At 35.4% G+C, this 10,658-nt stretch overlaps 2 protein-coding genes across 2 annotated transcripts; both read right to left on the bottom strand.

The window, feature by feature from the left end:
- Window positions 1-227: 227 nt before the first annotated feature.
- On the bottom strand, window positions 228-1,274 carry LOC121754805 (probable carboxylesterase 2). Its single transcript, XM_042150107.1, has one exon. It carries the CDS (start codon window positions 1,272-1,274, stop codon window positions 228-230), a length of 1,047 nt encoding a protein of 348 aa, XP_042006041.1.
- Window positions 1,275-6,611: 5,337 nt separating this feature from the next.
- On the bottom strand, window positions 6,612-7,676 carry LOC121754804 (probable carboxylesterase 5). The gene has a single exon (XM_042150106.1). The coding sequence runs from the start codon at window positions 7,674-7,676 to the stop codon at window positions 6,612-6,614; it is 1,065 nt and encodes a 354-aa protein (XP_042006040.1).
- Window positions 7,677-10,658: the final 2,982 nt, after the last annotated feature.

Here is a 10,658-nt window from a genome sequence, read left to right as displayed (position 1 = left end):
TGATTTCATAACATATAGGCGAACTGAGTTCACAAAAAGAAGCTTCAAATCACGACAATTTCACACAAACATATTTCCACTAAGGTTCCGTAAATGTTGTGTATAGTAGAACTTGTATATCCCCACACCTGTCCGAAAAACAACGCAAGTGATGCTCACAATTCTACACACATTGCAAATAATAGTATTGATTTATATTGCATAGTGACTCTCTCTAATCTCAAACCCTAGTTAAACTTTTCTTTATCATTGAGAAACAACGCAAAATGTTTCAACATTTCTTTTGATTCTTTACTTTCTGGAAAGTTAAGATTGAAAACATGATTAGCTCCCTTCACATCCACACTCTTCACCTCTCCTTTCCACTTGCTCTTCTCCAAAGCCTTCTTATATTGCAATCCCCTATCCCTCAAAATGTCATTTTCAGCAACATAAACCACCAACTTTTTGCACCCTAGCTTCGAAAGATTCGGGTCGTATTCCGGGTTCAACTGCGGGTCGTCAAACCCGGTGGAATTCGGGTATGCATGGATCCAAATACTCTCCTCCACCGCCACCATTTTCGGGTCTCTCGATTCATTCCCAATTCTCACCTTCCCCCAAAAATGCGGGCAATTCAAGAACAACCCGCGGATCCTAACACGACCCGTTTCTTCCAACCCGGCCCGGGCCACCACGTTTTGGGCAATGTTGCCCCCGGCGCTGTCTCCACTCACGTAAACACGGTCGAAATCGACGTTGTTTCGCAGCCACGCCTCTCTACCGCCTCCGCCCTGTTTTGAGTGGGAGAAGATCCATTTAAGGACGAGCCATGAGTCTTCATAGGCGGCGGGGAGAGGATGCTCGGGGGCTAAGCGGTAATTGATGGAGACAGCGACGACGTTGGCTTCGGCGACGACTAAGTTTAGGTAGCCGTGGTAGCCGGAAGAGAAGGGGGATCCGGAGAAAAAAGCCCCGCCGTGGATGTAGACTAGAAGGGGAAGTTTGCGGGCTGTGGAGGCAGAGCATGGGAGAAAGAGCCTAGCGGAGATGTTGAGAGATGGGTCAATAATGGTGTCTTTGGAGAGAACTTTAGATTTTGGATTGAGCGACGGAGGAACCGTATCTGTTCCGATTAATCTCTCAACGGTGCCGTTTTTGTAAACCCTAATGAATGGTACGATTTCATACGATATGTCTGTGGAGTTTGCAGCAAAAGATTGCGCTGCGACTGCGAGTATATAAAAGCTGAAGAAGAAGAAGAGGAAGAGCGGAAAACTCTTGTTATCAGACATGGTCGAGTGAGAGAGATGGAAAGAGAGGGCTGTGTAGTTAGCACGATTTTGTAGAACGTATGTGGGTGCATGATATTTAGCTGTGGTATGTTTCATTGAATTAAACAATCTATGATTAAAATAATGGAAAATTGCTAAATTAATCATTTATTCAAACAATCTATAGTTAAAATAGGGAATATTGCTAAATTAATTATGGTCAAATTCTCTTCTGTTTCATATTTTCAAAATCTGTAAAATTAATTACTCCCTCCGTCTGGCATTAGGTCTTATTTTTTTTCGTCCATCTACCAATAAATGTCCTATTTCATTTTTCCTATATTTAGTAAATATACCCTACATTCCACTCTCATTCTACTCACACTAGTGTTATCACTCGTGCTATGCACGGGACATAAGATTTTCAAATAATGAAAATAAATTCTAAGGTAAGTAGATTAAAATAAAAAAAGAGGATAAACGTAATATAATGATATTTATAGTTAAGAATATGTGTTAGTTAAAATAAGTATTCATAATATTATAAACAACTAAAAGCATTATAAAAATAAGAAAAAGAGAAATGTGCTTCTCTCAACCCAGTCTAAATAAAACATTTCATATTCGACGAACACTTTTATACAATTTTAATTTCAGATATGCGTGGAGTAAAATAAAATAAAACAAATGATAAATAGGAAATGTGCAACTGAAGATTAAAGAGTATAAGTAGAATACGATATGGAGTACAAATAAAGGATGAGACTAAGACTAAGGATCAAAGCATATAATTTAAATAAAAAATTAGTTCAACAGTTTTGATCAGTAAACATAGATATTTATAAACGAAAAATAAAACTTAGAAAAGTAATAAATTTCAAATAAAAAATTCTTTACAAATTTTCAAAATTTAGATAGAAATTAACATTTACGAACTACTATATAAAGAGGAATTATATTTGAAAAAATTACATTTTATTTTTTTAATTATAATTGAGAAAAAGTTTTATCATAATAATGAGCCACATAAAAATGGTAAATTGGACAGTTTTTTTTCTAGGTATTAGAAGCAACCTAATTCAAATATTGAGAAAACCCCATAGACACAATATATGCAGTTCTGTAAATAACAACCTATTTTGTGCAGGAAATGATCCCAATAGATTGCAAATAGAAATGACAGAAAAGGCAAATTATTGATTAGAAACTGTAAAATGAGGTTAGTGCCTTTTTATGAGAATAAAACTGATTACTTAAATTGAATAAGACTTTGTATTAAGTTCATAAACATGAACAAATAATTTCATTCATTAGTTGCAGGAACTTCGTGAACCAAAATATGAATGTGAGGTAGCACTCAAGATTTCACAGATGAGGTGCATCACAACAATAGAAAACTACTTTTAGCGTGTAGTAACTTTGTTATATACATGCATGTTTGGGCCGTCTTGACTTTACTTTGATAACTTTTCAGGAGGTTGAGCAACTCTGAACTGCTATAGAAAAAGAAGTTTTCAAGATTGAGGTATTGCACATTATACTCCATAATTTAGAAATTTGGATTCTAATAAAGTTTCTCGTACATGATTTTGTTAGCCAGCATGAAGCTACTGTTACTAATGTTTATGCACTTAACTGTACAGAGTATACATGTATTCTGCCCAAGATAATTTTCATTGGGATCCTTCATGGTAGAGTTACAGAATCTTGGATGAAGATTATAAAGCAAGGTAATGAAAGGTGTCATACTTGACTTGTTGCTTTCTGTTATCAAGAAAGAAATATTGCAATATCAGTAACAAATTTACAGGAAAAAATTAAAAGAACTGGTGTTTTTTGCAGAGAATGATCTCCCAAAAAAAGATATCAATAGACATTCAAGGTGTCAAGATGAAATATAGGAGACACTCAAGGTGTCATGGATGAAAACATGGAATCAACAACAGATTCAAGGTTAATACATATAGCAACTTGAACATAGTTACCTTTAAACAAAAACATAAATAGGAACTTAAATTAAATAACTGTAAGAACATATATAGCAGAAACTGAAAACAATAGATTAATAATAAACAACAAAATGCAAAAAGGATAGATAAAGAACAAATAGGAAGAGACAGGTTAAGAAGAAAGACTGGAATAGCAGAGAAGTGGAATTGCAGAGAATAATAGATAGGAAACAAGCTGAACAAAATTTATATTGCTGATTCTGTGGAGTGATTTCGGTTGAGAGAAAGAAGGTGAGTGATTTTTGGAGTGATAGGACAAGGTATTTATAGAGCTATCCTAGTCAGCATGCCAGTTTTAAGATTACGTAGGTTCCCAAAAAAGACACAATTATGAGAGTCCTTTCACATAAAAACAGAATAAATATATCAGTTTAATAACATTTACACTGAAAACTAATTTATAAATAACTGGTGAAATAATTATACATTGGCATTTAAGCTATTATTATTATTCAGTTGATTCATTAATAGTAATAGGTTAAATATTACCGAATTCTATTGTCTAAAATTCGGCCCATTTAAGTCCATAAGTTTGCAAGCATATATTCATTTAAGGCTCATTTCATATCTCCTATTATTAACTTATGTTTTGTTATATATAGGTGGCCTTTTCAGTTGAAAAATAGAAAACAAAACCCTTAAACACTACAACCGCCTCTCACTCTTGAATCTGCAGCAAAAGGAGAGAAAAGAGAGAGAAGACCCTAGAAAGACAGAGAGATGTAGAGTTGCCTCACTATTCACTCCACAATGATTACACAAACAGCATGCGGCTAAAACCTACACTATTGCATCAACATTTATTAGTTACAAGTTCGAATATCATTCTAATGGGTGCACCGCTCCGTGCACATTAATCCCTTATACCTATAACTTCTACAAATTATATCATATATGTCTAGATTTTTAAGAGCATAGTTCCAATAAACTTGTTTTAAGTTTCAATCAGTTTCAAGTTAATAGTACAATGTTACTCCTAAGCATGATGCACATTAGGGTATAAAGATTATAGTAGTCATTTTCAAATAGAATTAGTAATCTTATGTGGATATTAACTCCATAATTTTTGCAAGGAAGATTATCATATATAGACTGCCCAATTTCTCCCATTTTATGTTCAGAAACGAACTAACTTTCATGCAACTGTCTGTATAGAAATGCTTTGTAGCAAAGGTGGTTGTATTTAGTAAATTGTTCAAATTTCTCTAGTTTTCTTTACGAAAACAATTTTCATAAATAATTTTCGGATTTATAAGATAGAAATGTTTAAAATATTAATACTAACATATTAAATGTTTTTTCAGGAACAAAATGCATTGAAAACATAAATGATACCGCCTGGAAGAATGGGACAAATATATTATTTTAATAGAATAGTGGTATTTTATATCAAGCCTATGGAAGCCTAACGGAAGTAGGCTGCAACCCTATAGAGAATTATCGGTATACACAAAACTAATCACGCATAAGATTCACATTAAACAAACTGACTTTTATAATAAGATAATTATTAAACAAACTGACTTTTATAATAAGATAATAAAAATTAAGCTAAGATCCTGGCAAAATTTTATGATGTTTCCTGCCCAAATGTGGGTCTAGTGGCACTTTTCTAAATTTTCCAAACAAGTCTCCCTATGTGTATAGATTTTATTATAAAATTAATTTATAAAAGTAAATTAACTTTTTCTACCCACTTTATTTTATAAAGTTAAATAATTTCTTAAAACTTGTGTTGGTCAAATATGAGATATTTAATTATGGACAAAAGGAGACTGAAATAGGAATGTTTCATAATTATCTTCTCCTCCTCATTTCCAGCTAATTATGTGATGATGTGACAACCTATTTAAATATTTTGAAGTAGTATAATTATGTTAACTTCTTTAAAAAGATACTACATATTTGTGGTGGTTGGTGTTTTTATTTATTACTACATTTTACTACGTGTAATGAAATAAGAGTAGCACTATAATACTCCCTCCGTCTGTTATTAAGAGTCCTAATTGAATTGGATATGAAATTTGAGAAATATAAATTAATAAATTGATAAAGATAGAATTAGAGATATAGCTTTGGGCTACCCATGTTTATTATTGAGTGGGCTAATTACACTTGCTTATAGTTGGACATTAGTTTATATATTAAGAGAAAGGTCATCCCGCTTAAGCCTAGATTGCAATTAAATTTAAATCATCCCTCTTCTCGTGCTGATTAGAACGACCATGCGTCAGTCGTTCGCCACAGCTGCATATCTTGTTTTGTTTGTTGTGAAGAAAATTTTTAAATTTTTTAAAAAAAGTCTCTAATACTCAAAGTGGATTACAACCTATCATAAAAAATTACTGTTAAGATTGGAGTAAAAGAGAGTTCATGAAGAAGGAGAAAGTTTGATCTTTCACGGGTTCAGATTGAGAAAAGTGAATAAATTTTACATTTATTCGACTTTATATTTAATGTCTTGTGTTTACCCAAATTTTTATTCAGTTTTTAATTTTTATTTCAAATTTGTGCTCATTCCTACTGATATTTGACGGGGCATGTTTTGAATGTTTAATGCTAAATAATTAAAAATCATGATTCAATTTGTTTACTTTAAGATGAAGCAATAAGAAAGAGGAATAAAGAGAAATAAGATAGGAGATACTTTCTCCGTTTCCTAAAAATAAGAACTTTGGAAACATACAAACACGAGTTTTAATGCAAAATTGATATAGTAGTCAGAGAGGAGAAAAGAAAAAAAATTAATAAAGTAAATAAAATGAGGAGAAAAAGCATTGGAATTAGTATTAGTGGATTGTGAGGAATTTTATGAGAGAAAAAGAAAAGAATTTCCTTTTTTAGAAACGGAGTATAAAATTTTCAATGAAGAATGCATATAGAAATATTACTGCAATTCACTACTAGAAAAATTGCTTCTCACTACACTTTTTTTATCACACTTTATAAAAAGTGCCAGCATAGATGTACTATCTACACACTATCTCTTACTACAGGTACCCGGTGTTGCACTTGCATAAGTGCCATTATAGATGAAGTGTCAGCACAGTAATTTTCTAGTGACAATTTTAAGTGTCATTACAAGCCAATTTTCTAGTAGTGATTGCCAATTAGTGTAGGAATTTTATGAGAGAAAAAAGTAGTGATGTGGCTTAAATTTTAAATATACGAGCTCCACAGTAGAACTAAATACTACTCCACTTTACAAAGCGTAACGCAATACTGCAATAGTAAATTTTAAATATTAGAAATACCACATTTCAAACATGATTGTTTTTCAGACGAAAATATTCATATAAATCAATAGTGAATAAGATTGATTGATTACATTGTAAATAAGATTGATTTATTACATAATCGCTCTCTCTAATCCCAAACCATAGTTAAACTTTTCTTTATCATTGAGAAACAAAGCAAAATGTTTCAACATTTGTCTTGAATCTTTACTGTTGGGAAAGTTTAGATTGAAAACATGAACAGCTCCCTTCACCTCCACACTCTTCACCTCTCCTTTCCACTTGCTCTTCTCCAAAGCCTTCTTATATTGCAATCCCCTATCTCTTAAAATATCATTTTCAGCAACATAAACCACCACCTTTTCGCACCCAAGCTTCGAAAGATCCGGGTCGTATTCCGGGTTCAACTGCGGGTCGTCAAACCCGGTGGAATTCGGGTATGCATGGATCCAAACACTCTCCTCCACCGCCACCATTTCCGGGTCACCCGCTTCATTCCCAATCCGCACCTTCCCCCAAAAATGCGGGCAATTCAAGAACAATCCGCGGATCCTAACACGACCCGTTGGTTCCAACCCGGCCCGGACGACCACGTTGTGGGCTATGTTGCCTCCGGCGCTGTCTCCGCTCACGTAAACCCGATCGAAATCGACGTTGTTTCGCAGCCACGCCTCTCTACCGGCTCCGCCCTGTTTTGAGTGGGAGAAGATCCATTTAAGGACGAGCCATGAGTCTTGGTAGGCGGCGGGGAGAGGGTGCTCGGGGGCTAAACGGTAATTCACGGAGACGGCGACGACATTGGCTTTGGAGACGACTAAGTTTAGGTAGCCGTGGTAGCCGGAAGAGAAGGGGGATCCGGTGAAGAAAGCGCCGCCGTGGATGTAGACTAGAAGGGGAAGTTTACGGCCCCGGGCGGAGGCGGAGCGAGGGAGATAGAGCCTTGCGGAGATGTTGAGAGATGGTTGGATGATGGTGTCTTTGGAGAGAACTTTAGATTTTGGGTTGAGCGTCGGAGGAACCGTATCTGTTCCGATTAATCTCTCAACGGTGCCGTTTTTGTAAACCCTAATGAATGGTTGGATTTCATACGATATGTCTGTGGAGTCTGCGGCAAAAGATTGTGCCGCCAGTAAATAAAAGATGAAGAAGAAAAGAGGACAAATCTTGTTACCGGACATGGTCGAAGAGGGAGAGATAGACGGAGAGGGAGAGGGAGAGGGAGAGAGAGGGTGAGAGTGAGACAGCAGTGTGGTGAGCAAGATTTTGAAGAAAATGTGTGTGTGCATTTAATAATACTTTCACACATACCATACAATTAAATTCCATCTATTTTGGTATGTCTCAATAAAAAAGTCCACTTTTTATTTGAGACCCCAATCTCCATTTAACATATTTTAATAAATTAAATTTTTTTATTATATCTCTTACATTACCTAATTCATATTGTCTTAAATGTCTCTATTTTTATAAGACGTAGGTACTGATTTGTGGTATATTGCATTTAACATGAACAATCTATGATAGGAAAAATTGCTAAGTACTACTCTCTTTGTTTTTTTAAAAACAGAAACTTTTGAAACGACATGAGTTTTAATACGTACTCCCTCTATCCCTTGAAAATATGAACTTTTGTAACGGCACAAGTACTAATGCAAAATTAATAAAATAAGATAGTTAGAAAAAAAAGTGTGTAAGTAGAAAATAAGTCTCACCTCAATAGAGAGAGAAAATTTTCCTTATATAGAAAGTTTCTATTTTTAGGGGATGAATCAAAAATGAAAGAGTTTCTATTTCTAAGGGATGAATGGAGTAATATAATTGGTAAAGTAAGACTGTAAGAGTGAGATAATAAGAAAAAGTGATTGAAGTATTGTTAGTGAAAAATGAGTCACATCTGATCATCAGAGTAAAAAATTCTAAAAGTAGAAATATTTATATTTTCATAAAACGAATTAAAATGTAAATAGTTTTTATTATTAACGGAGAGAGTAAATCATAAAAGATCATCAAATTATGATCAGTCTAATATTAATGTTAAAATAGCAAAATATAATAAATTAAATAATACTAGTAGTATTTGTTAAGGTGCGTGTTGATAAAGATATAAAAATAATTTTGGGCTCCCATGTTTATTATCAAGTATGGCCATAGTTTTCAAAAAACAAAAATAGGAAAAGCTCAGTCTACATAAGCCCAGATCGTACATTTACTCGACCAATGAGTAAAGGTTATTTAAGATTGCATTAGTGTTTTTGCTACCAATATGGAAAGTTTTGTGTACTTTAATTATAGTTGATGTCTTGTGTTTTCCCCAATATTTATTCAGTTTAAAATTTTGTATTTCAAATTTATGCTAATTCCTAGTACTAATATTTGACGACGCATATTTAGGCTGAAAAAGTAGCTCATATACAAGAACTATAATTAAAAATCAATAAAATGACTCAGTTTTGCTTGCATGTTTCATGCTAAAGAATTATAATCAAGATTCATTTTGTTTACTTTATTTCAACATTATTTCCCTAAAAGCTCTAATCAGGAATATTTTCACTGTTAATTGGAAAGGCTTCAAATTTTGTTGACTTCCTTCTAGATCGAATTCCTTTTCTTTCTTTATAATTCATTATACTAAATATTGTGCTTCAATTTCTCACATGTTTGTTTGTACTACCGCACTTATTTATGAATATATAGATTAAATTACTGTATTTCACACTATAGTCACTAGTTAATTACTTAAATTGCTAACATTTTATCGTCTACAATAATTAATTTTAGTAGATCTTTTACTACGTGAAATCAAATACTGGTAGTATTAAATATCTTATTCTCCCTTCGTCCATGAAAAATATTTCAATTTTTTCATTTTGGGGTTTCCACGAAAAACAATCTTATTTCCAAAATAGAAACTTCATCTCTCATAATGCTTTACTCACTTTATTGTTGTCGAAATGAGATACAAGTCTTGCCGGGCGAAAATTACAATGAAAATAAACAACGGAAAATTACACGGGAAAATATCTGTGGAAAGCGGTAAGCCGAGTCGAGGAGTCCTCTTTCCGCAAGACGAGATACGCCCCGGTAGTGCTCTCGATTTGGCGTGTCGTCCCCAAAGAAAAAACGGCTTCGTCTCTGAAGTAGCAGCACCGCTAGCAACAGAGCTCCGGCGAACGGGAGTAAGGCGGGGGCAGAGCTTCGACGGGAAGATATGCAAAGAGGGAGAGAGCGTGCATGCATGAATGCTTGTGTATTCTATGTCTAGAATGCAATGGATGCATGCCTATTTATAGGCCAAGTCCACCTCCAGGGCATTGATGGAGTCAACAACCATTATGTGTGCCATGATGGCTTCACCGTAACCGCCGGGGGTTATTGACTGGTGCACTAACCAGTGGGAGCTGAAGAGACACGACGCACCTGGACATGCTACACGACGGGATACACCATGGACCGTCGGGGTCCGTCGGGGACCTTTTGTCTCCCGTTATGCGTCGGGGTCCAGCGGGGACCTTTTGACTCCCGTTGTGAGTCGGGGTCCAGCGGGGACCTTTTGTCTCCCGTCATGCATCGGGGTCCAGCGGGAACCTTTTGTCTCCCGTCATGCGTCGGGGTCCAGCGGGACCATGACGTGGACCAGACCCGTCGGGGATAGCGTGGAGTTTGGGGTGGTCTAAAAAGAACAAGCGGGGCTCGAACCACGCTCAACGACCAGCTCCAAAGAACAGCCCAAAGACCACCCAAAGACCAATTGCCAAGATCCAAGGCACCCGGGGCAAGGGGCACGGGTCACGGGTCACGATGCGCGGCTCGCGGGCGGGCGGGCGGCGGCGGCGGCGGCGCGCGCGTGTTGGCTCTGTCACCCGTCTTATTCCACGATAATTATTACACATAATAATTCATCTGATTAAATACTTCATCAAAGAAGTCTATCATCCCCGATGTGGGATAATTAACACTTAGTTAATTAATCCCCTAGTCTTTTCACATAGCTCATTTCTAGCTTTATTGTGACCAACTTTAATATATTATTTCTCACTCACCGGGAATCGGATTTGAGAAAATGAATATACTACGGTCATCTACTCGGAACGTAGATCGACATTATTGCATTTAATTTCATAAAATTAAATGTCTTGTAATATTTATTATTAGTCAAAAAT

The sequence above is a fragment of the Salvia splendens genome, chromosome 11 (assembly GCF_004379255.2).
Source record: "Salvia splendens isolate huo1 chromosome 11, SspV2, whole genome shotgun sequence".
Classification (NCBI taxonomy): Eukaryota; Viridiplantae; Streptophyta; class Magnoliopsida; order Lamiales; family Lamiaceae; genus Salvia; species Salvia splendens.
Note: the sequence above shows the minus strand (reverse complement) of the source record. Positions and strands in the feature narration are given on the sequence as shown.